This window comes from Sparus aurata, chromosome 17 (assembly GCF_900880675.1).
Source record: "Sparus aurata chromosome 17, fSpaAur1.1, whole genome shotgun sequence".
NCBI classification, from domain to species: domain Eukaryota; kingdom Metazoa; phylum Chordata; class Actinopteri; order Spariformes; family Sparidae; genus Sparus; species Sparus aurata.
This window is the reverse complement of record NC_044203.1, coordinates 10,010,804-10,036,793: the sequence shown is the minus strand read 5'-3', so window position 1 is coordinate 10,036,793 and position 25,990 is coordinate 10,010,804. Positions and strand designations below refer to the sequence as shown.

General features: G+C 41.3%; 2 protein-coding genes across 35 annotated transcripts in view; both read left to right on the top strand.

The window, feature by feature from the left end:
* Window positions 1-19,000, top strand: part of rims2a (regulating synaptic membrane exocytosis 2a) — a 148,663-nt gene extending 129,663 nt beyond the window's left edge. For 33 of the 34 annotated variants that reach the window (XM_030394740.1, XM_030394739.1, XM_030394742.1 and 30 more), the window contains 5 exons: window positions 15,267-15,408; window positions 15,601-15,713; window positions 15,894-15,995; window positions 16,130-16,269; window positions 16,381-19,000. In XM_030394740.1, the coding sequence (XP_030250600.1) occupies window positions 15,267-15,408; window positions 15,601-15,713; window positions 15,894-15,995; window positions 16,130-16,269; window positions 16,381-16,584 (701 nt within the window). In that variant the 3' untranslated portion in view covers window positions 16,585-19,000. Of the gene's footprint in view, window positions 1-19; window positions 12,336-15,266; window positions 15,409-15,600; window positions 15,714-15,893; window positions 15,996-16,129; window positions 16,270-16,380 lie in introns of those variants that run through there. The other variant, XM_030394761.1, reaches the window with a different exon arrangement.
* A 1,478-nt stretch (window positions 19,001-20,478) lies between these two features.
* dcstamp (dendrocyte expressed seven transmembrane protein) lies at window positions 20,479-22,364 on the top strand. Its single transcript, XM_030394859.1, has 3 exons — window positions 20,479-21,516; window positions 21,612-21,932; window positions 22,018-22,364. The coding sequence occupies exons 1-3, from the start codon at window positions 20,479-20,481 to the stop codon at window positions 22,075-22,077; spliced, it is 1,419 nt and encodes a 472-aa protein (XP_030250719.1). The 3' UTR covers window positions 22,078-22,364.
* Window positions 22,365-25,990: the final 3,626 nt, after the last annotated feature.

Here is a 25,990-nt window from a genome sequence, read left to right as displayed (position 1 = left end):
TCCATAAGCACAGCCAGTGTATGTACACATGTACATCTATCTTGTGTGTTGTCTGTGTGAGTTTCTGTTGTGTTCTGTGCTTAGTGTTGTTCTAATACCACTGCTCGCCAGTTCTTTCTTTTCCCATTTTTTCTCCGGAAGGGCTTTGGACTCTGCACTGACTTTTTCCTAATACCCTTCTCTGTCTTTCTTCTAGGTAGCAACTCCTGTAAATCCCCTTCTATTTCTCCTTCTACCTCCCTTTGTTTCCTTTTCATTCATATTGCCCCACTGCTGTTGTGTTTTTATGTGAAATGCTCATGATTAATTGTGCTGCGGTAATAATTTGTCACTTCATTTTGGAAATTGTGTTACAAATTTAACAGCTTTGAACTTCGTGCCACATTGAAGACCTCAGCTGCTTGTCACAGGTCATGGGGACTGTGATCTTTCATTGGAAAACACTACCTCAAACTGTGGACATCTGCAGATGTTCATATTTGTCTCTATGAGTGCATGTGAGAATGTGTGCACGTGTGAGATACAGACATGAAGGGGTGTATTGGTGGTAAGAAACCTATTTTTCTGGAGCCGAACACAGCAACATGTATTTTTCTGCAGTTGGAAATATTACATATACGGGGCTAAGCCTTTTCTTCTCTCTTCAGCATATTATTTTCTCTCTTACTTTCCTTTTTTTCAATAGCACTCAGTAATCATTTGAGAAGGGTTGAGCTGCATTAGCAGAAGTCAGACAGTGTGATAAACAGCCTAGCAGGTGGCGAGCAGCAACAGATTGGGGTCAGGCCTGCTCATGTGAAGGTCAGTCGATTAGTCTCTCTGGTGCATCTCTAAGCATTCAGCAAATATTCATCTACTAGTTTTGAAATTATAGTGGTCAATAATAACTTTTATTCATCAACACTGTCCAGATGTGGCTGGATTGCGTTGGCAGAAGGACTGAGAGATAGATGTATAAGTGGATGATGGTAAGAAAAGAGAATGAGGCGAAGCGGTGTGCTCACGTGGCACTGCTCTGTCCTGCTGGCTTGTGAGGTGACTGGCACATGGGCTGCTGCCTTATCTCAGCTGGATAATCATATCTACTTATTATCAATCACATCAATATGTCAATTAGCATTATTTTGTGGCATTAAAGTATGGTATTATTTGAAATAAGGTGACTGGAAGATGGAAGTAACAAGAAGGCATATTCAGCAATGCATTTTTTGTGAAGCAGCTCTTCAAGTGTTGTCTTGTTGACTATGAATGATGCTTTTATTACTGAACAAGAACACTCATTAGAAGTTTGCTTTTGTTAACAGACAGAAACCAACTGACAGTTGTTCTTGCTTTTATTTTGAGACGATTTAACACAATCACAGGAACAAAGTTATACACGCATGCACACACTCCTCTTTCTCCATGTAGACGCAGCACAGTCTGAACAGCCTGAATCTTCTAGAGCTATTAATATTTCACTCAGAGCTTCTAAGTGCATCAGATGGAGTTTGTGAGTGCGTACATTCGTCTGCCTTTCAATATTTGAGATGTGAATTTGGTTCTGCACCAGCACAAACACTACCAAGCTGCCTTTTGCCCTACTTCACTGTGTTGTGTGTTATCCTGAGAGGCTCATCGTCCAATTGAAGGGTGCTTTCAAAGGATGGTCGATTTAAAGAGCTTGCTCAACAGTTTGTGTGCACTGCCAAGTGCTGGTGGAGGAGGGGCTATTCAGCCAAGCAGCACGACTCATGCTTTGACAAACACAGGTTAGTCAGATGGAATGGATGTGCTCCCAGGTGGCCACCATGAGGAGTGTATACACAGTGAGCAGCTGGACGCTGGAGGAACTGCTGGTTTAGTCCTCACAGTCCTCGGTGCAAGGCAATTCATTTTTCAGAACATACAAACTATGTCCATGGTGGGAAGTAACTAAGTACATTGAGTCAAGTACTGAGTGAGTACTATTCTGAGCTGCTTCTACTTTACTTGAGTATTTAAGTGTTATACTTCTCCAGACTCCACATCTCAGCATCAAAACGTGTACTTTAACTCCACTAACTAACACTTATTAGTAAACTGGAACTTGCACTAAAAGAAGAAAATAATGTCAGGCTAATGCATATGCTCATTATTGGGCTTTATTGGTAGGCACACTGGTCATCATGAGCAAGCTGAAAAATCAAATTGATTTATTATGCTCATTTGTCCCATCCAGGAGTCAGCAGTCCTGTGGTCCCTACTACATTATGTTTTAAACTCAATAGAGGCACTTTATTCCTAAAACCCAACCAAACTGCTGCTCCACAGCCTGACTCAGCTTAAAGCACACAGTAACACTCAAATCTTGCAAGCTTGTTGAAAATCGTCCTCCATTCGTTATTCCCAGCATATCCTTTTTTCCCCCATCCGATTGACATCCGAAAGGACACCTGTTTTTCTCTGCCTATTAGTTCCAGTGCATTTCCTATCTGTGCTACATATTCTTAGTGGGAGTCTGTCATAAAACGCATGCTCATGAAGATGTTGTCAGCAGTTTACAGTATTGAAGTGCTTTTGATGTTTTCTGTTCAGTTCTACTGTGAATCATTACTGGCTGTGGGATATATATTTATATGTTTGTCACTGAAAGATGTTCAGTGTTTTTCTTTGTTTGTTTGTTTTTTTCATTTAAAACAAAACTTATATTGTTACCTCTTAGCATTTACTTTCAGGTATTGTCAACACATTTAAGTCAGGACAGACTTAATATGAGTGAACAACTATGTACTGATTGACAATTAAGATTGATTAGACTCCACCGTGATGTCATTTTTGAAGGAGTGCATGATTCCCCCCAGTAGAGTCTAGACAGTGGTTATGATGACTAGATGAAGAGAATGACCAAGATCTGGGTGGATGTGAAGTGCTCAGACCTGGGGCCTCATTTGTAAAAATATTTGTAGATTTAAACTTGAACTTAGTCTTAAGATAATTTTTGATGGTTTGCTTACATTCAATTCATAAAAGGTGCGTAGCATAAAAACCTGGTTTGTCAGTGTAAATTGAAGGAATCTGTCTTGTGATTTCTCCTTATATAATGCAGAATAAAAGGTATAGTCAGGTATAAGCATGGACCAAATGTGTAAACAAAAAAAACCAATAAATGTGGAAGATGAGATCAGGACACTGGTATAGGAAATTAAGACAGCAACACATATTATTCCGTGGACCAAATAGTGGGTTGACAAACAAACCCAAACATGCAGCTTAGGAGTGTGCCGCTGTTGCTAATTGTTCATAAAGCTCATGCAAAGTTCACCAGGCTGGGGTGCAAGTGTGTCTATAAATGTGTGTATAAATGAGGTCCCTGGGAGGCTGGAGGTGAATGCTGCTGATAGCAGCAAAGAGAACAGATTTAAAGTGTGGCCGCACACAATATCATTGGTTTAAGAAGATCGTGGCATAACCTGGTTGTATAAACTGAAAAATCAAGACCAGTACTAGTATGATTATGAAGGAAAGGGGAGAAGAGGAGAGAGAGAAACATGAATGATGAGCAACATAAAGATAGAAGCTCTCAATAGTCTTCATAATATGTATCACAACACCACATCATGTGCATGTTGGCACTGATAGTCGAAAACTCTATGATGGCTTTGTCAGTGTGAAGTAGTGTTTTTATAATGCACTTTGTACCGGACACAGGGGTTTTTTGACTGCTTCTGGGGACCTTTTAGAATCACGACTAATGGGACTAATACTGATTCTCTTTGCCTTCTGTCCAGCATGCATATCTGAGGCAGCTCTCTCTGTCCTATGAAGCACTTATTCTCTCTTTTTGCATTATAATTACAGGATGGAAAAATAATAGAAGGGCGATCTTTTATAATATTGCAGAAATATTAAGTTATTTTTCAACCATTTTTACAACACAGTATGTAACACTCAAACACCTCAACCTGATAATCTATTTCAGTCATTTTACCCCATAATGGCCTCTGTCTAAGAGTCCTGATGGTGCCCAGAAACATAATCAACAATAGGCTTTACAACGCAACAGAGCACTATACAACTATAAAGGCTGAGGGGGGAATACAGTGAAGAAAATACAGGGTATTGAGCAAAAAGGGACAAGGCTACCCACAGTGGTCTAGATAAAAGAAAAAGATGAAATCAGTGGGGAAGATTGTGAGTATGTGGTGTAATCCTTTGTCAGTATTATTTAGTTTCCTGTTCCTCTGGCTGTAGCCTTGAGTATTCTAGCGTAATTCTTGTTATGTCCTACTTTTCTCTACCTGTCCCCGAAAGAAGCTCACTATTTGGACCAGTTGTGACACCTTCTCTGAAAATGTATCCGTAAGAGAAGCATTGAAATATGACAGTTCACTCAGTTGGTGTTATACATTTCCCCCCTGGACTGTTTTCAAATGGAAGGTACTGCAAAGGCTCTGTAAGCAACCTGTCAAATTACTGTCTTACTATTGACTCAGAAAAGACAAGATTTTTTTTAAGTGTTGACGCATTGGCTGGCACCTCACTCACACTGCTAGACAATTTGTTAATGATGCATACTGCATGTTTTGCAACTGTTTTATGCCTTCAGAATCAAAATATCCAGCACTATCTGACAAGTTGTACATACCAGGTTCACTATTCTTTGATAAATTCAAAACTTTAATAAGAGTTAAATATTCTCACAGTAAAGTACGGAGTATGTATGCCACCTAACTCATTATTCCCAAAATAGCCAAATGTATACAGAATAGGGAACAATGCGTTTGCTGCTCCCTTTTGCACTCCTCTATTGCCCTTACCAGATAGTGATGTAGTTTTGGACCTCCAAAGTCCGCAGACAGTCTGTTTTGTATGTGGTAAAATAGCTGAACTTTGAGCTTTCAGCTGAGGTAATTTATCTTCTGAGTTGAGTTGGGTGCCTATCTCAGCAGCTCCTGCGCTAGGTGAGGCTGCTAATTAATCTCCAAGGGGGACAGAGCAGACATGCTGCTCTCAGGATGATGCATGAAAGTAGCACACCAGAACAGGTAGAGCTGAGGCTGAGGGATGCCACTGCCCCTCTGCTTTCTCCCTGTCCCCCAGTCTCCCTTACTTATTCTCTCATTCCCATCTAACTGATATTTGTGTCTCACTATCATCACAACAATTCTGTCCTTTTCCCTCTCATTTCTCATCTTTTTTATTTCCTTCACCAGCCCTACATGATCTTATCCTTCCTGTCTTTCCCTCTCTTTCCAACTCTATTACAACATTTCTCAAGAGGACTCATGCCTGTTAATCAGGCTGAGCTCTCAGATGAGCCATCTCTGCAGTGACCTAAATGTGAGTGGATCGACTGTAGCAGCAACAAAGCTTTTATGACTTTAAAATTCTCTGAATGGATCTACTTCAATATTCCAACAGTGCAACATACTGATCAGTAACCTACAATGCATGCACTAAGAAAATCCTTGTGATGATTGTTTCTTTGTGTAGTGAGTCAACAACAACCCTGTAACATCCTTGTGTTCAAACTAGCTGCCCATGGTTTATTAGGTTGTAAACATTTCAACGGAATTAATACCAGGGACTGTTTTGTATCCACCGTAGTGGTGGTGCATTTGGAGTTGGAATCTATTGCTAATGATTTGCTGGCCCAACACAATTGAGTGCAGCAAATTGGCTGTTGTATCCACAGTTATTGCTATTTTGTCTTAATGGACTGAGCCATCTGACAACTTGGTTCATGTGCCCAGGGCAGCCTACTACACAGCAATCATTTAAATGAAGTATCTGTTTGTTATGATCCCGTAATTATGCAGCTGTGAGGCTGTCAACTCTAAGAAGCCTGGCAAAACAACACAGTATTGTTGATACTGAATACAAATTAATTTGGGTGCATGGTGGTTCAGTGGTTAACAAGCCGGTTTCCCCTCTACTATCTGGAACATGTCTGTCATGTCCGTTAATTGTCAGTGCTATGAAACCAGGGTTACACACTGCTCCAAATACTTAGGATGGGTTGAATGTAGTAAACAAATGCCTCCACAGGGATTATTAAAGAGTAGCTTAACACACTGCTTACATTTACAATAATGTCTAAGTCTGATGTATGGCACTTAAAGCCCACTGTCAGAAGCTAATGCGTGCACCTGTTTACTCTGTACGGCTTGTCATGTAAATGCAAAAAAGGACCGAGTTTTGCAGGGGTTGGGTTTCTGTTTCTATGGTCACTGTGCATTTTCTCCAGGTGTGCACCTGGAACAAAATCTGAAAACATTAGGTCAGAGTTAAACAAGACAGCCATCGGTTGCATTTTGTTATCATGTATACGGATTAGTATCTGAAGCACTGCAGTTAAATTAAGGTGATGTTGTTTTAATGAAGTGCTAGGTTTTTTTCACCCCTGATACGTCAGTAATACTTCACTGTCGGAGTTCATGGAGGCACAAGAGCATTCTTACTATTCTATCCTGAAAATCTATTTCCCCTGCACATTTTTACAATATTGCCCTCTTCAGGTACTTCACTGTGCACAGAATTGAAGCACTTTTTATGGCAGTAGAATCACAGGCACAAAGATAAATATATGCCTGAAATAGTTGTAAGTGTTGTATTAGAATCACTGATGACCTTATGTTTATTCACGAGCTGTGGTGTGGATGTGAGATTTGGTGGCCTAAATAAATTGTTTTCACGGCAGCACATGGTGCCTCTCCTAGCAGACAGTGTACTTTGCTTTATCCAAGAAATTAACCAATGTTCTTGTATCAAAGATGTTTTTTAATGTTGCGGTAGTTATGCAGGAGCATGCTTCAGTGATCATGATGAGAATGAAGATACTAATTTTAATTCTGATTATATATGTACAGTGACACAGCAGGCTGTGGAAATGAAGTGGATATATCAAACAGCACTGGACAAAAAAAACTATGTTGTTTTATTGAAAGGGAAGTGTACTGAACTAACTTAATCTTGAGCAGCAAAGTGTTCACAACATCATCTTTACACTGTTTTTATATTTAGCTCTCATTTAACACAAACTTCACACTATTGACACACTTTAATTTTAGCAGACCATCTGAAGGATGTGACATTTCAAGCTACAGTTAAATACTCAATAGTCTTTTTAGTTCTAAACTCTATCTCCATAAGCTCAACTTGGAAGCTGTTGAATCATCTTCTAAACCCTGCCATGCTCCACCAGCTGCTCACTGTTTTTTGCCTGCAGTGTGGCTCGTGCCATATGTCTCCTCCTGCCTGGGTCTGAGGCTTGGACACAGTTAAGAATACACTTGTAAAGTCATGTCCCACAGTTCAGCACAGTACATTCTTGCCTATCATCTGAATTGACTAAAAATGAACTTCCACCTGCATTAGATTTAGCTGCTGCTAAAAATATGACTTCCTCTTGTGATTGTTTTTGAATTTAAACGCTGACAGCACCACTCTGTAGCTGTCAGTCAAAGAGGAAGCCTGATGAGACACACTCTTAGAAAAATAGTGTGGTCGGTCTAGTCATGGAGCGTGAGGGTGATGTTTCTGCTCTTAATAAAAATGGTTAAAACCACACTTATTTCCTCTTTCAGAATGAGAAGTAATCACGCCATGGTGGCATGTTTGTGTAGCAATTTTCTCACACATTATTACATTAGACACGAGTTTGTTGTGACTGACTAATCAGCTGGAGTGATGTCAGAGGTGTTTTACAGGAATTTTCATATACAGATATAAAGCTTGGCAGTATTTAGATCCCCGGTCTCTCTCTCCATCTGTTATACTTTCAGTGTTTGCACCACTGAGTGGAGGGAGGCAGCCAGGGGACAGACTGTTCCAACTGCTACACCTACTATAATTCACGTTTCAGATATTCTCCTCATACCTCACACCTTCCACTGCAGGTTTGAACCTTTTCAGTGAAGGTGTGAAAAGAATGGCAGGACACAAAGTGTGTACATGTTTGGGTGTGAAGTCTTTCATTGTATATGAAACAGAGTTTTAATATTCATAATATTCATAGTCAAGAAGTATTCTACAGCCTGTACCTTAAATTGCAACACAAGCTTTAAAGCTGTATGAATTAGTATTTCATATCAAACTGAATCAAGTATTCACCTCCCAACACCTCCTCGCTTTTTTAGCCTCTTTCAGCTCTTTTCTTTCCGTTTTACTGCTTTACAAGTGTCATTGCTCTAATTAGCCTCAGTACACTAAAAATATTTTAAGAGCAGCACTTTCTTAGTACACAGACAAAGTACATCTCGCAAGCTAAAGGCTCCAAGATTTAAATTGTTTTATTCTCTGGAGTGAGTAGAGAGCAAACCAGAGCTAAAACAGTGAATATTGGACTTCCATTCTGTGGGTAGACACCAACACAACTCCAAATCAATGTTGCTACATCAACACAGGCAGTAATGTTACATTTGTCTCACACTGAATGACCAAAAATCTATGAATTGAGCTTCAATGTGATGTGATGTGAGAGTAGAGCTGAGTAGTAAACTCAAACGTGATATCATAGTTTTATTTTGTAATTAGAGCTGTTTCCCGACAAACGGCTTCTCGTAATTGACGGCAGACACAAGGGGGGAGACTGCACTTCCAGACAGCAGGACTGGTTTGCATCAAGGTAGGCAGCGGGGAATGTAAACTGAACTCATATGTGTGTGTTTACCTACATCCATTCACGTGAGTGCTCGGGATAGAGCTCTCCATTAACTTGTGTTTACAGTGTGTAGCGCCAGAGACGCTCTTTGACGCTTGGCCTGGCCCTGCCTCATCAATCCGAAAGACTTCCGATGGCTTTCGCCTGTGATCACTGCCGCCTGCCAGACAGACCTTACATACATAGGACTTCTGGGATATTACGCTCTGTTGTTGTTGTAGTAGAATTTTCAAAATTATTTAGATTCCTGCCTTCTGAGGTGCTTGCGTTTTCCAGTTGTGTTGTCATGGTCAAGTAGGTTAGTCATAGATTGGAGTGAGACCAGACATGTTGCACAGTGTGTTTTAACATGCATACTGTAAGTCGTGCTGTTGGGAAATCAGTGAACACCCTCATGGCCTAAAATGGAGATTCCCCATCAGTAAGAAACTTAAGAAAAAGACCTTCTGAGGGGGGCTCATGTTCCCTTAGAGCATAATTCATTAATTCAACAATCTTGTCTTTGTAAGTACACTGATGCATTTTCTGTGAAGAGATGTTTGAAGTGCAGCATTAAACGGTCATGCACTAAAAGGACCCAGATTCTTCCTTGCTCTGGGCACAATTTTGAACTTGTTTGAAACGCTTCAATCTCTTCTAAATAGGCTTTTATTTTGTGAGTAATGTTGTGTATTATCAGGCAAATGATAGTTTCCTTGTAGCTTTTCATTTGAGGTACAGAGGTTCAGGTACCTTGAACACACATTCACGTGTTATATTGAACAGATTTGCGACGATTATAATTAATCACTGTATTTGCTTTAGGTGTCGTGTCAGGTGTAATGGGCGTATGATGGTGAAAAGTGTTTTTCTGTCATTTTTTCTGTCATTTTGCAGTGGGTGGATGGATAGCAATAAACTGTGCCAAAGTTGAAGCAACACGTGCCAAATGTTTTTTTGCCGCGTGCGCAATGACGCATTTTCTGTGATTTAGAGAGAGGAGAGATGAATTGTCATTTCCTGGCGTGTTTTGGGTCATTATTTTCAGCATGCATTCATGCAAGTCACTTTTCCTTCCAAAAGCAGTTCATTGGAAAACACATGAAAAATGTCAAGTCTTTTCTTTTGCTCACTAATTTTAGAAAAAAAAACAGCCACGACCATTCAACCAATGTAATGTTATAATATGAGTGTGATTTTGCAAAGAATCAGTGGGAATGAGATTTTGATCCTTGAGGAGCCCAGTGAAAGACTCACCAGAACTCTTAAGATTCATCCTGAGGGGAACATTCATTAATTCATTCTCTGAGCAGTGTGGATGAAGGATGAAGACATGCCACAATAATGTCAACCTACGGATGGTGCAACAAGAAAAGTCAATCACCGGTGGAGTTCATCCTGTGGGGATTGTGCATGTCTGTACAAAATAACATGGCAGTCTGCTCAGTAGTAGACCAGAGCATGTGAGTGGAGTGGTGCAGTGAGAATTTCCGCTCCTCCCTCACAGAGATGTTCATTCCCCCTGCTCCCCTGCTCAAAGCCGCTCCAGGCCGCTCTGCTCATTATCGCTCTGCGCTCCACTCAGATTTCAGCCTGCTCCACTCAAATCGCTCACCGCCTGCTCGAAAAAATTGTACAGCGCTGTATTTTAGCTTAAACTGTTGCCTTGCATCCAAAATAACCCAGCAGCCGAAACCACAGTTTCCAAGTAGAAATGATTTATTTCAAGTTACACTCAGATGCATCCCGCGTTGGACTCATTGTGTGAGCGATAAAAAAGCAAAACTAGAGTGGGATGGAGTGGTGCATAAGACGATGTTCCAGCTGGTAAAAAGGACTCTTTGCACTCCGTCCAAAACCCTCACGCTCCTTTCTCGCTCATACTCTGCTCAAGCTCACATGCTCCACAGTGGTGGACCTACCAACAGAACAACAGATTGACCTTGAATCCTTAGGCCACATTGCTTGTTTGGCTAAAACCCTACAAAATACACATGATTCCCACAAAGACAGGACCGGAGAGTTGGAGTAAGCACGAGCACAAGCTTATCTCCTCAAACAAATAAAGACTCTTAGAAGGCCCATTAACAATGACCCAATTGGTTTGATTGTAACTGAGTGTGTTTGTCCAGTTTCCCCCTAGCTGAAATCGTGAAGTGTTGTTTTTGGCTGTGCTGACCTAGATGAAATCTGCAAATTGATGCTGCGCATTAAGAGGCTTCTTCGTGGAAGTAGGTTGCTGTGTCTCTTAGAGTAGCCTCAGCTATAACACTACAGGGAGCTTGCTATATTTATGATGGGGCAGAGAGGCTCCATTATAGTCTTGTGCTGTTCCTATTCTGCCAGATGCATGCTCAGATCAAAAGCACCACAGTTAGTTCCCTGGTCATGTGTCAAAGCCGCACAGTTTCACTTCATTTTAAACCAAGCAGCAGTGATGACAGAGAGCAGAGGGGCTGAAGTTTAGTTTAAAGCCATACAGTTGCTTTATATTGTACCTGTCACACACATTGCCAGTAGAAGATTTAAACTTCAGGGACCACCAATGAAGTTATCTTTCGTCGTAGCACTTCTTGCTGTGTCTCTCCGCTCTGGACTGTTTGAATAGGCTGACCTCAGTTGGCCACAAATGGCAGAAGTAGAGTGAAAAAAGGTCCATGTTTGGGAAAGTTTGACCCTAATTCAAACAAAGAGCTCGTCTGATTGTCTGTGATTGATCAAGTGAACCTAATTTCAACACAACAAAGCTGTGTCACTGAGCAGGTGGAGGGAAGATAGATGACACTTCCAGCACTTGAATATGATCGGCCACTCGGATTTTTAATTCCCAGCCGCTATGAAAACAGCCAGCAAAGGCAAAATTAAATTCCAACTCAACGCAACACAGCTGTGGCATATATGAGAGAAATAAAGGAGCAGAGTTTGGCACGTGAACTTTGAGTGATCGCCATGTGGCTGCAGCCCTCTCACAAAGGGAGCAGGGCCGTTGGCAGACCTAATGACAGCTTGTTTTCACTGGCCTCTGTGGATGAGATGGGGGAGAGGGAGGGACGGTGGGACAGGGGACGGAGAGAAAAGGAGAATAACAGTGATGAATAGCGCAAAAGAAGCAACAACAGCGAGCAAAGGGAGAAAATAGAGAAAGCAGATGATAAAAAAAGGAGGTTAAAAAAATTTGGTGAGAATTGGACGAAGGAGGGGCTCAGTATCTCCGGGTAGAGCTCGTTCACCCGCAGAGCCCACCGAGGTGCGCCTGAGCAGCCCCGCTCCCTGATTGGTGGAGCGCGATGCAGCTCTCTCCCCTCCCCCCTGAAGAAAGAGGTGCTGCAGGAGCGTCAGACCCAGACAGCACAAGACTCAGCAACTGAAGCAACGTTTTTCTGCAGCTCCCCCTATGATGCAGTCTACAGAGCATCCAGGGACAGACTAGATGATAGAACAGACCTGATCTCCTGCAGCATAGAGTCCTCTACTACTAGGCTTAGAAATCTATCAAAGAGATTAGAGTTTAGTTGATTTGCAAACCTTTGCCAGTGAGCATTTTGCACATTCGATTCACCGCATTGAGAAGGACGGCCGCCGGTCACCATGGGCAGGCAGGGGCACGATACCTCCGCTGCAGCTCCCGGGATGCGTATCCAGCGCTCCCAGAGCAAGATGAGCCTGTCTGCATCGTTTGAAGCACTGGCTGTCTATTTCCCCTGCATGAACTCCTTCGATGAGGAGGATGGAGGTAAGACGACATGCGGGGAAGGGTCACAGCAGCAGCAGCAGCAGCAGCAGCTGTCTGGGGGGCAGTAGTGTTGTTTCAACTGAGGGATGGCAAACAGGGAGGAGATGGATTGAGGATTAGTGAGAAAATGCAGTGGTATTGATTGTAGAGAGAACCGGGGCAGTTTCGAAAGATGCAATTAGTTTAATTAGTCATTAGATGACAGTGTAGTTTAATTAGAATAATAAGAGGTTGCTTGAGCTGTGCGTACTCTGGTACTATTATAAATTGAAAGTTGATATTTCTGCGTCAAGAATAATCTATTAATCATCCAGGCTATCATTTGTAGTTAAACACATATACTACTTCTGTTGTTTCTACTGCCACCAGTGGTGGTGGTGGTTGGATGGCTGTTAGAGGAACCAGTCTGTTTGCTGGTGTATTCTAATCATGCTAGTCTCACCAATACCTCAGTTAATGGTGATGATTTTAAATCCGACTCCTGTGAAAGAAAGCAAAGGTTCAGTAACTGGACTGAATCATTGTTTAGTTTCTTGTGGGTGGTAGTGTTTATTTAGCCTAGGATTACAACATTGTTCTATGATTGTCGCTTCAAATTTCCTGAACTATGACGCCTACTGTATTTATATTCATACCTCCCATGATGCTCTTATCATTTCCTATTCTAGTAGTGGAGGGTTTTTTCTTTACAGACAAAAAGAAGAGGAATGGAGGAGTAGAAGATTTTCACTCTTTTATGTCTACGTATCTATATATATTGCCTATTGCTACAGCTTGAGACCAGTTTTACTCCCACTTTCCACTGTTGGCTGCAGAACAGCTCCACTCTGGCAAGGCGGAGATTTGGGGGCAGTGACCTGGCGATGAGCCACTTTGTCTAACTTTTAGGCCACTGCTGTTTCATGCTTGATAGATAATTTACAAAAGTGCTTGGCCACCACGTTCTTCAAACAATGTTGGTAATGGTTCTGTCTTTGACACCTTTTCTTTCCCTGCCATCGCTTTCATGCAGTATTTTTTGTAAAGTAGATACATATGTTTAAGGATGTATGTAGTATGGAAACAGATTTGCTATATCATAGTCTTAAAAATCTATGTCCATGGCTCAATCTGTTGTCATTTGCACTGAGAAAAATGTCAGCATCTCATGTAAAATTATTGTTTTATAAGATTGCCCATTCATTGATATATAAGGACTATGATAAGGACATATCTGATCAGTAGCATAAATGCTAAGATCGAACACAGCTCGCTGAATTGATGTGTTTTTCACATTGATTGATAACATCCGGCCAGCCACTGACTGGCAGAGGAGGTCTACGAGCTGTGGTTTGCTGTAGACGTCAGAGACGACCTCTATATCTCTGTCTCCTATTGTAGTGTGTGAAGAGCAGGAAGAGGAGGTGGGAGCCAGCTGAATAACTGAGATTTCAAGGCTGAAAGGATTCATGTCTGTTTCTGCCTGTGTGAGATAGGACACAGGAGCATCTCTCTTCCTCAGACACGAGGCAGCAGAGAGGAGGGAGCGTGCAGACAGCAGAAAGGGGCGCTTAATGAGGCTGGATTAAGAATTATGCAGTCTAGATGTGAGTCATCCATACAGACTGCAACATTATGAAGTGAAACTTACATTAGGTCTACAGATAGATGTAGAGCCATAACAATGAATTGTTTAATTGATAACTAGTCAGCTACAATATCGCCAACTATTTTGATGATTAATGAATCAGAAATTCTCTAAATCCACCCACTTAAACGTGAATATTCTCTGGTTGACATTTTATAGACCAAATAATCAACTGAATAATCAACAATAAAAGAAAGTATTAGTTGCAGCCTTAGACAGCTGATTGGTTCATCACTTGCACCTGGTGGTTGTAAACTGTGAGTCGATGGTAACTCATTGTTATGACTTTTGTCTGGCTTGGTGGTGATTATCTGACATTACCTGATAACATGCTGCTGTCATTGTGCATTCATTTGATTACTGATAAAGAAAAAAAAGAAATTCCATAACTATAATATTTGCGGCAACATTTATTATTTGATGATGATCGCCATGTTCAATTTTAGTTCCAGCTTTTATAAAGATATATAGATATTTCAGGTGATAACCTGCCAGCTTAACGGCTAAATGAGAACATATGCAGTGAAGCATTTAATACAAACAGAGCTAATCTAATGCGTCTGATTTCATGTCATCTTTACTGTACGCTGCAATGTCTCTTTACTCACAGTAAAGGAGAATTTTCTAGGTTCTTTCTTAATGGATATGGAAATGTTAAATGTTTGGTATGTGTTGTGTGCTGCCGGTTGCCGGGCGTGTAGAGCATGAATCCTTTTGCCTAGGTATGTGTATGCCTGCCACAGGCGCAACCACGTGGCCCCACACGCAAACTGTCAGGCAGACTGGGTTGAGATGAGCAGCAGCAGGGCTAATGGGGGGAGTCAGCTGTCGTCTTGGATCAGTTAGGATCGAGGGGTAGATGCTGGATGTTTGTAGGTGGAGTATGGACTCGCTACGACTCCCGCTAGACACCCGGAGGCAGTGTGGTTGCACGGAGCACAGAGAGTGTTGTACATGTTGTTCTGTTCAACAGCTACACAAAGAGCCAAACTCTGTAAAGCTCGTTGAAGTGGCCTTGTTTGATTGCCGGGGTAAAATTGCAATGATATTTCCCAGAATAGGCTCTACTCGTGTCATGATACAGAGATTCATTTTCATTCACAGAGCTGTCTCTGTGCTTGGTTTGCCCTCCCCTAATGATTTTTCAATGAGCCAATGAAAACACAGGTGTTTCAGTAATAGTCCATGTGAATGCAGCGTGCTGTATGAGTCACAAAAACATTCAGTGTCACGGACTGACAATCTCTATCCCTCCTTCTCTCTCTCCATCTGTCTTCCTTTTGCCTGCGTCACTGTGTTTACAGAAGCAGGAGGTAAGAAGTTACGCAGTACAATCCAGAGGAGTACGGAGACGGGCCTGGCGGTGGAGATGAGGAGCAGGATGACTCGTCAGGCCAGCCGAGAGTCCACGGACGGCAGCATGAACAGCTACAGCTCCGAGGGAAAGTAAGGAAAAAAGAGTCCGATTCTGGGGACACTCATACATATATTACTGGGAGCAGTTTGTTCTTGATTTGATTAATCATATTAGGCTTCACCCTTCCTCATCCTTGTTACATGTAACTACAGCTTTGTTTACTATCAACAAAACTATACCCTTCAGCTCTGTGATAGCCTGCGTGTCTTAATCTGTTTCAGTCTCATCTTCCCTGGTGTGAGGCTTTCCTCGGATGCCCAGTTCAGTGACTTCCTGGATGGTCTCGGCCCCGCCCAGCTGGTTGGACGACAGACATTGGCTACTCCACCTATGGGTGAGAACAAGACAAACATTAATACAATAGACTCAAAATATAGGTCCTTGAAATAGCATACAGTTTTGTATTCCTTATATACGGTCAACTATACTTACTAATTTCCATATACTTAGATCTTACATAGTGACACATATCTGGTTGGGAGTGTGCTAAAAGTTGGCTGTATTTGTTGTTCAGGCGACATCCAGATTGGTATGGTGGACAAGAAAGGAGCACTGGAGGTGGAGGTCATCCGAGCCCGTGGCCTTGTGGGAAAACCAGGTTCCAAGGCACTGCCAGGTAATTAAAATAAAAGGGAAAATGAAAAAACATGTTTCTTTAGGGATAAAATGAAGAGGTCGTACATGTTGTAACATGTAACATTGTCTCTCTTCTCTTCTCTTCTCTTCTCTTCTCTTCTCTTCTCTTCTCAGCACCATATGTAAAGGTCTACCTTTTGGAAAATGGAGTCTGCATAGCCAAAAAGAAAACAAAAGTAGCAAGAAAAACCTTGGATCCTCTTTACCAGCAGCAACTGCCGTTTGAGGAGAGTCCGGGAGGGAAGGTTTTACAGGTACTTAAAGCAGAAACTCAGAATCAGACTTCCTAAAACAAGTTAATTTCTCTTTGTTTAAACATGTCTCATCTTTTTGCTTAATTTCTTTTCCTATGTTCTTCTCTGCAGGTCATCGTTTGGGGCGACTATGGACGTATGGACCATAAATCATTCATGGGAGCAGTTCAGATACTGTTAGATGAGCTGGACCTGTCCAACATGGTGATTGGCTGGTTCAAGCTCTTTCCTCCTTCCTCACTGGTGGACCCTACTCTGGCCCCACTGACAAGAAGAGCTTCCCAATCCTCACTGGACAGTTTCTCTCGATCATAGCAGCGTGTGGACTGATAGCGTTGTTGTAGCAGCCAGTGTTGCGATTACAGGTCACGCCCCCCGGTTACACTGCATGCTTGATGTTGTGTCTTCTGAGCCTGTTTCTAGGGGTGCAAACGTGATCCTGTGTTTTAAGCAAAAACGTCGCGCACATTGTGCACGTGGCGAAGCGTGTTGCAAGCGCCCGGCGGCTGGGATTGCCGGGTGTTGTTGTTGTTGTTTGGAGGAAGCTGGAATGAACTCCTTAGCACGAGGAATCGATCAATTCCAGGTTTTCATCCAATTCGAAGCCATGGGGGTCAGTACTGGGAACCGCTAAACGAGTTCTACAGAAGCCCTTTTCGAATGAAAAATAAATGTTCTGCTTTGATTTTTTGTTTTGTTTTCATTTGTTTTTTTTTTTTTTTCTTTTAATGTCGATGTACTTGTATCTGAAGGGGGTGACAGTGTTTCTAACCAGATGCTTGGTCACGCCACGCCAACAGACCTAGCTGTGTAGATGGAGTTTTGGAGACCATCACTTTGGGTGAGGTGTGTCCCAGCTTGTATCCACACTCCCCCAAATCCCAAAAGAAATACCCTGCATACTCTAGGTTTATGTACTGAATCAAACTGTACTGGTAAATCACCAGAAAGACTTCAAAGTTAATCAGAGGCAATATTGAAGTGGCTACCATCAAACACTCCAGAATATACAGTAACGATCCAAACCCCATGAAAAGATGTACAATCTACCATCATTCTTTCTCTGTTGATATATTGTATGAAAACTAAATGAGAAAAAGATTTTTTTTTTCCTTTTTAGTTCATTTGCATGGACACAAATTTAGCTGAATTTAAAAAAAAAAAAGAAAGAAAATTATTTTCTTGAGGCTGCAACTTGCAAAAAAGATGAAGAAAAATAAATAAAACAGATCAGCCATTTTCAACAATTTATATTATTTTTAAAGATAAATTTCACTAGTGCATGGTTTTCAAGGGGAGTGAATGCAACATCGTGATGAAAAAAAAGACATTGTTTATCATTCTTTAGACCATTCATGAGTCTGTGTTTTGCAGACATACAGATAAGGGAAACTTAAAGAAAACTTTTGGAGTTATTTAACAGAAAATGTTTATGTGACAAAAAGTGATAATGAAAATAAATGTAAATTATTTATTTCATTGTAAAAGGCTCACGCCTTATAAAGATAAACATTATGTGCAAATTGTACATGTTTCTCTTTTTCTTCCTTGTCCCAGGGTACTTCTCATTGTACTATTCATTGCTACCATTGTTCAGTCCCCTGATATTGTCCAGATTTTAGGACTGTTGGTTATTTTACAGTTCTGTATTGTTTCAGTATGTATTTTATTTTAGATTTGATTTGTTTAACAAGCATGTTGAAAAGGATTTTCTGCAACATGGCTTGGGCACACCTTACAGTAACTCAGCATGTTTTGATAAAGATGATATTTGGAATTTTTGCAGTTTCTTGTACAGTGCATGTCAACTTCATTACTTTTCTCCCTCACCTTAAATTGAGCTCTACAGCAAATTAGTTCTTGGTCTTCCACGGCCAGTTATTGAAGTTTTAACAAAAACATTCCACCCCCAAGGTCATGTTTTCTTTCAGGTTTTTGAGAAAAAAAAAGTGACAAGGAAAATATTTTATATTTAATGGAGGTTGACGAAACAGTTGTGATTGCAAGTGTATTTTATTTCAGTATTGTTGACGAACATGCAAAAATAATCTGTATTGGTACAGCAAGAGGTCTATACCTAATCAAGAGGCAGCAAACATGCAAGAGATGAGTGTTGCTGTGGTTCAATTTTACAGGCACTGTTTGTGAGGATGAGCTAATCACAAGTTCAAATAAGGGATATTGCCACAGAAAATGTTTTTTTTTTTCTTGTTTTAATGAAAATGAAATTAATTTACTATATTTTTGTTAGTTTTATTTAAAAGCCAAGACCAGTTTATTTTTTATTTTCTATTTTTAGTAATTACAAATACTTCTCATGTCTGGGAAGTATATGAATCTTATAGTTGCAGTATGTCTGGATGAAATTGAACTGAGGCATTATTCCTTTTCCATATGATGATAATACCTTTTAATGTCCAAGAAAACCTGGTCGCTGTAACAAGCTACAGTATATATTTTCATTTTAATTTTCATTGTACATAACTTTAGATGTCAGAATTTGAATAAACAAGCTACCATGAATAGATTGATAAACTCTTTTGGAACAGGAAAAATGCCTCACATGATGACAAAGACATATGTTATTTATCCTTTTGAATGCCTTTTAATTTTCTCTTTTTGGTGCAATGTGTTAATGCCAAGGCTATGTCTTGGTTAAGTATGGTTGAGTACAGAGATTTATGTAAGTTATTTTTCAAATTAAAAAATAAAAAATTGATATTACACTGATGCCAAGTGTTGGGTGATGATCAGATACACTAACACACAATAGTGTAACATGTTTATATAGAAACTACAGCAAAGGTAAGTAAGAAGTAACCAATAAAGGGGCGCTGAGAGGAGGCTGAGAAATCCCGACATTTGGTTATCCAGATCAGGGTCCAAAATCACTGGATCCTACAATTCCCATGTTGTTACCAATAGTATCATCAGTCCCCTGCCGAGTGAATGTCCATATCTTTGAAACTCCATGCCATACTTTGTTACGCTGCGATTACCCAGATGACGTCATCGTGGTTCAGACTACAGGCGATGTGAAGCAAAATGCAGCGACAATCTACAATCACAGTTGAGCCGGCCTCAACTTTCAGCTGCAACTTGGGGACAATCTAGCTGGTCGTGCTGGGCTGTTTTGTAACTTTTGTTGCTTGTAGTGTGAACATTAATAGTAATTAGTAAACTGAATCGCTATAATGGAAAATGCAAAGAGTTATCAGAGAATGATGAGTCACTTTAAGTCACTTCAATTAAGACCAAGTGCAGATGTCTGGTAGCTCCATTTATCAGACAGAGGATAGAGCATTTCACAATTTAAATGATATGTATGCAGTCAGTGTTCGTGAGTAGCTGAGCTACCTTTTGCCTTCCATTTTTAAACAATATACAGGACTGTACTGTAGCTAAGTGGCTGAGCTTGTTAGCTAGACTGCTGACTTGACAATTAAGGCCAAGTGCATAAATGAATTGAGAAAGCAGGTGGTTTTTATGACACTAATCTACTTTTTAAATCACACAAACCAAACTGCTATAATTAAAATGTTAAAACCAGTGGTTGTTTGGCTCCACTACAGTTAAATGTGTAACATTTTTGTAACTTAATTAAGTGTGTTAGTATGATAACATTTGCTAAATAGAACTTAACACAGGGCACAGTTGAGGCTGACTCGAATGTCATTAGATATGCGGGAATTTGGGTGTAAACCAAAATATTGGACTAATTTAGGCTTTGGCATTATATGGATCATTGGATTATATTTAAAAGCAGATATCTTTCCATGAATTCCATTTTACAGTACAATTCATAACTCAACAATGTGACCATATTATTATACCATGAAAAAATCATAACTCTTCTCCTTGTTACTGTGAAGAGGAGTGTGCTGTCACCTACTCCTTTTAAAAGGTATTTCGGAGCTCGGATCAGGTTTGATGTCGCTGAAACGTCGTTGTGTATATTCACCACATAATCTGAATGGGTGCACAGCTTTGCACTTTTCTGTTCTCAAACAGCCGTCTAAATTAAGCTGCTGTAAGTCTCTGTGTGCTTCTGCATTTGGCTGAAAAAAAAGGGATGACTGATGAATGACAGAGGTTTGAGGGCACAGAGGAGTTCCTGTTTTAGCCGTACTTAAGGAGGCTGAGAATACATGCGAAAGAACACATGACAGATTCTACATGGCAGCGTTGATTGCCCTAACTATATCAAGGATGTTACTCTCAGTGCAACAGCGCTTAAAGGATATCGCTGATCTTGCCGTCGATGTCTTCACAACTGGACAAAGGGATGGCCTTCAAAGAACTCTCATCCTCCTGCTCACCTGTGGCCTCTCCAGCCTCCTCCTCAGCTCTCTGCTCCTCCTGTACCTCCTCTTCACCCTGAGCTACGAGCTAGCAGTGGCTGGAGGAATTGCTGGCTGCTTTGGGACACTATTGACCGTTGCCCTCTTCCTATCAAAGAAAGTGAGGTGCCTAGGGACTCTGTTTGTGATCTCCATTTTCATGAAGAAGAGTCGGAACCTGCTCCTGACCGCCGGGACGAGTTTAGTGGTTCTCAGAAATATCCGCAACACCTTGGAAAACCTCTCAGGCCTGGTGAGGAGCATGATCTGCAACCTGAAGGCCAAGAAAGCAGCCATCAGCGCCCCGTTCAGTAACTACGTGAAGATGCTCAAGTGGATCGGGAACATGCTGAAGGGGTTTACAGACTTGGGGGTTCTGAACCTCGACTCCAAACTGGAGGTCTCACCCAGACTGGAATCGGGACAATTTAGCGTGAAGCTCAGCGACGCGGAGCGGGTTCTGAACGAAACTGTGAAGTACGCGCAGTCCGTTACGAACACGGTGTCCTCCGTGGGCAAAAGGATGCTTCCCGCCGTCAGCCTCCTCGTGCTCATGATGTTCATAGCCCTGCACATAAAGAAGTTCCGCACCGACATGAAATACCACAACAGGTTTATCAGCAGCAAATTCGTTCGCCTCGACGAGAGGCGCAAGGCGGAAGGGCGGCCCCACGTGCTCCCCCTCACGCCGAAGGAGGAGAAGATGTACACCGCCATCCCCTCCGCCCGCCCGACCACCAAAGAGGGGAAGGCGATGGTGAAATTTGGCGTTCCGATAGCCTCCCATTTTGTAGCGTGGGCTTTTTTCATATCTGTCGACGCCTTGTTGTACTACTTTGTCGATACTGTGACGGAGAAGTTATCAGAGCTGGAACCATTCCACGTCCCGCTGTTGATAAGCATCGAGGTGAGTGACGAAACGTTTATACATTTCCGCATTTACAAGCATTCCTTCTTTCCAGTCAGGCGACCACTAACACACACCTTCCTGTGTCTTCTCAGAGGATTGCATCTTTAATAGGCATACGATTTGTCGAGGAATACCACCGAGGAGACTTTTCCTACTCTGTGACCCTGTTTGAGAAGCAGTGCCTTCCCAAACCCAAGCTGCTGTTCTCTGCCTCTGTCGTTCCTCTGGCGGCCATCCTGCTCACCCTGCTCATCATGGCCCTGGTGGCCTCCAAAGTGTCCCAGCTCAGGCTGATGGTGTGCGAGCGATTCTTCTCCACCGCCGCGGAGGAGAGAGCGGAGTACCTGCATGCCAAAATCCTGAGGAAGAGGTCGAAAAGGAGGATGTGCCGCCTGACTTCGTTCTATTTCAAGGTATGCATCGCTGCGTGTAACTAGGGGAGGTTCAGAAACCTGTGTGTGTGATGCATGAGGGTGAAATTCTGTCCTCTCTTTTCAGCCGCACTTCTGGTGCCCTCTGCTCTTCAGGCCCAAAGAGGATCCAGACGGTGGCGTGTGAGGAAGATATTCTTTCTGCTGCTTTGATGTTTTTTTGTTCTCGGAATAAGAAAACATCTGGAAAACATATTAAATGGTCTCCCATTAAGGAGCTATAACTAATGCTGCAGTTCCAGTCAAAGTGGGAGGTCAGAATTCCCTGGCTGAAATTTCCAACTTCCAACCAAACGTCACCGAGAACACCAAGGACAACTGCAACAAAATGATGTCTCTTTGTCGAGTGAGCACTCAGCATTGCAGCTTCATGGTATATATTAACAAAATAGAGGAGAAATGTAAAACATTTGATTTTACAGCACTGTTGTACTTGAAAATGTTCCGTTCACCATACCAACACCGTCGTCTACAGATACGCCCTCCCCTTCTCCACATGGGTGCTGCTGTTGTGCTGTGACGTCAGACAGCCACTGCTATCTGAACTTGGGCTGCATGGATTTGCATCGAGTGGTCGAATAGGAACAGACTGATTTGATTGGTGTTCCGTTGTACTTTTCTTGCAGTGGGAGGTCAGAAATGTTCAAGTTGATATGATGTGATGTGTCATATTATTTGACGACTTGATTTGAGGCACCCGGCTCCAAAAATGTCCCCGGTGAATCAATATGAGCGCTTCTATTTATTCTGTACATAAATATTATTTAACTTCTTAACTGAACACTGCAATGTCCATTTTGTTATGCTGATGACACCATCCGAGCTGATTTGCCATGGAATCTATTGTAGCCTTCCTCGGGGTACGGTCTGAGGAGCTGCAGACCTCTTTTTATTTCATCCGGAGCTTGTTCTTAACTCTAAAAAAAAAAAGGCGAGTTGTGGGCACGTCTCAGGAGCACAGCGCTTTGAAGCTCACACTGATCTGTGCTTGTGATGGAAATCAAATACATATCACACAGAATACGGAGCCTTTTTTCTCTTTTTAAAACAGAAGCCTTTACACACTCCACTGTGCTTTCCACACCGGATTATAGAGCTGAGACAAACAGTATGCAAACTGAACAACTGTAACACTAGACCATAGACTAGGACAGATTTAAACGTTCTTGAATACCTGAAACTGAAGACTGATGCCCAATACCTTAAAACTGGACAAGAACTCGTCATGATCTGCTAGTGATGTAGCAAATTGTATGTTTTTTTAACTACATAGATATTTCTTTCTATATTGTATTTCACAGGATACTTTTTGACAATAAAAAGCGCTGCTCAGACACTGTGCCCTCTTACTTGTCTCCACCTGAACTGTGTCACTGTCATTCAGCATGCTATAAGAGCGAATGAAATGGTTACATATCACTAAACAGACCAACAGGCAGGTCAGTTGACAGTAATGGCAACCATGGCGACAGGTAGGGTGGATTGAACGATCACAATATCCATCCAATTAAAGACCACACATCGGGAGTTTCTAACTCAAGCAATCAGCGACTAGATATTTAATTCTGCTTGTCAAAGACATTACACGCATGTTACATCATGTACGTTATATAACAGGGCAGATGACGGTATTCTTTGACGAATCTACCCCAAACTGTGAGCACAATCCATGCGTAACAGGATATATCATATTTGCGTTTAGAATAGACTCCACGTTAATCACATTTACCAACAATATATCAAATCAAAAACAGCTTGAAGGCTTTGGAAAAATATTATAAAAATCCACTTGTTTGTTTCATTTTAGTGTGTACCTCAGATTTGACTTTTACATTTATGGAGTCATGATGGCACCAGTGGAGCCTATTGATTTGAAACACTCTACAAACAGCTTTGAATAATCTACAATACAGAGGCAGACTTCTGTATTTTACCTCCATGTGTACTAATACTCCCCTGCCGAGTGAAGCAGCGATATTCGCTTACATAACCTGAGACAGATGTCCCCTACATGTGCAGTGGCCAGCGCTGTCCTCTCTCCACTTACGCGTTGTCACTGCTCATTAACATCTCGCAGGTGTTGGAAGCGCTTCTCATACCTTGTGGTACTGCTTTTCTTACTCTTCTCCTCTTCGCTTGCTCTTATTTCAGTTCCTTCACATCAGTTTTCAATGAACTTGCCTCCAAAGTATAACATGGCTGCTGATCATTCAATGTATCATGTTTTTTATTCCGTCAGTTGGAGATTTTCAGTTTTTGAGTGTGACGTGTTATTTCTTCTTAGTATAAAATCTGCGTTATTTTTAATTTTAGACTTCTTCAGTGCAGGGGGTGTAACAATGTGTCATGTAATTTCAGATGAAAAAAACACTTCTTCAACTCATGCAATTTAAGGCAGCATAATGGGGAAATGCGTAGATAATTGCCATATAGATAAGTAATATTAAGCATATCTCAGTATACAGTATGCTAATCACATCTATTATCCCATAGCCTTTGTATAGGTGACTTTACATGTTAGGACCTGGGTTAAAAATGTGTCAGAATTTCAGGCCAGAATCAGAGGCAGCTGATGGAGAGCACAGCGTTCATTCTCATCTGTTAGTTCACAGTTCTTGGTGCAAGCTATTTTTCACAAGTTTTTTAGCAAATGGATGAATTTACACTACAGAGTTCAATGAACTTATTAAATTAAGTTTATATGGAAACATGATCAGCTTATAGGCAGATTCAAGCACAAGTTGTTTTTAGAAAAGTTAGGGTTTTTTTTTTTCTCACAATAATGGAAACATGGGTAACAGTTGGTTTTGAATTCAATAAGAAGCAGCCGCCTCTATTCTTTGTGTGAAACGCAGGAACTGACTTTTAAAACCGAGAAAATTTAAAAACACATGTGTTTGTAATAATCTTCCGTGTGACTGAACGGTTTATTCAACTTAATACGATGGTCGACTGTCGGCCATCGTCTGGACTGTTGGTGAGCATATGTTTTATTATAATATTGTCCAGCAAGCACCAGGGCAAATGTTTTTTTAGCATTCTTACTGGTGTTATTGCACTCTATAGATTACAATGTCTTCACTGTTTGCACAAATCCATTTTACAATCATTCACCAAGACTGAATGCAGTTAGACCATAAGCCACGTGTTTCATTGGTGACATGTTCCCCAGTGCAAGTGTAATACTGTACGTGATGACAAAGTACTTTTCAGGTTGAAGGGCAATCAGAGCTGGTAAAAAGCCTTCTGTACTCTTCGTGTTGTCATTGGAAAGGACAAACTTCTCTTAATAAGTTGACCAGACCATTTGTATAATCTGTATGAAAACATGACTTTATGATTTAAAAATTCAAATTACAATAGTGCACTCTATATGTGAACGCATTTAAAAACGCCAATGACCTACTTCCAGCTTAAATGAGTTTTTCCGACTCTGCTCAAATTGTTGGCCTTGACTTTAAAAAATGTACTTTCAGTTATATTAGTGGAACTAGGTTAATTGATTTTTAAATTTCAATTCAAAAGCCTAATCAGCATTAAAAACTTTTCAGGGCTTGCTTTTAAATCACTTATATGAACTGTAATTCTCGACGAAGGGCACATCTCACCTTTTTCAGATATACTCAGTCTGGACTGTACAGTCCCACACCATCCCTTCCTCTGTCTGAGGAAAGAGGAAGGAAGTGGTACAGCAAGGGTGAGTAGGCCTTATGTGACTCACACGCCGCCACTGACCCGTATGGCAACCTGATAAGCTCACATTATGTCTCAACTAGCCCCGTGGCATAATACCAAGCCAGCATGCCAGCCCAATAGGAAGCTGTCACATGATGCTCTATGACAGCCACAGACCTTTTTTCCACGGCAAAGAAGGAATGCAGCCCATACATGGGCATAGATGAAGCGCATATGATAATGTGCCATCCTGCTGAATATGCAAATGCGGAGTCAATCTGGGTCAACAAAGTAAATCTTAATACTTTCACGCGTGTCAGTGCATGTTAATGAACGTTTTCTTCAAAGGGAAGGATGCTTTTGGG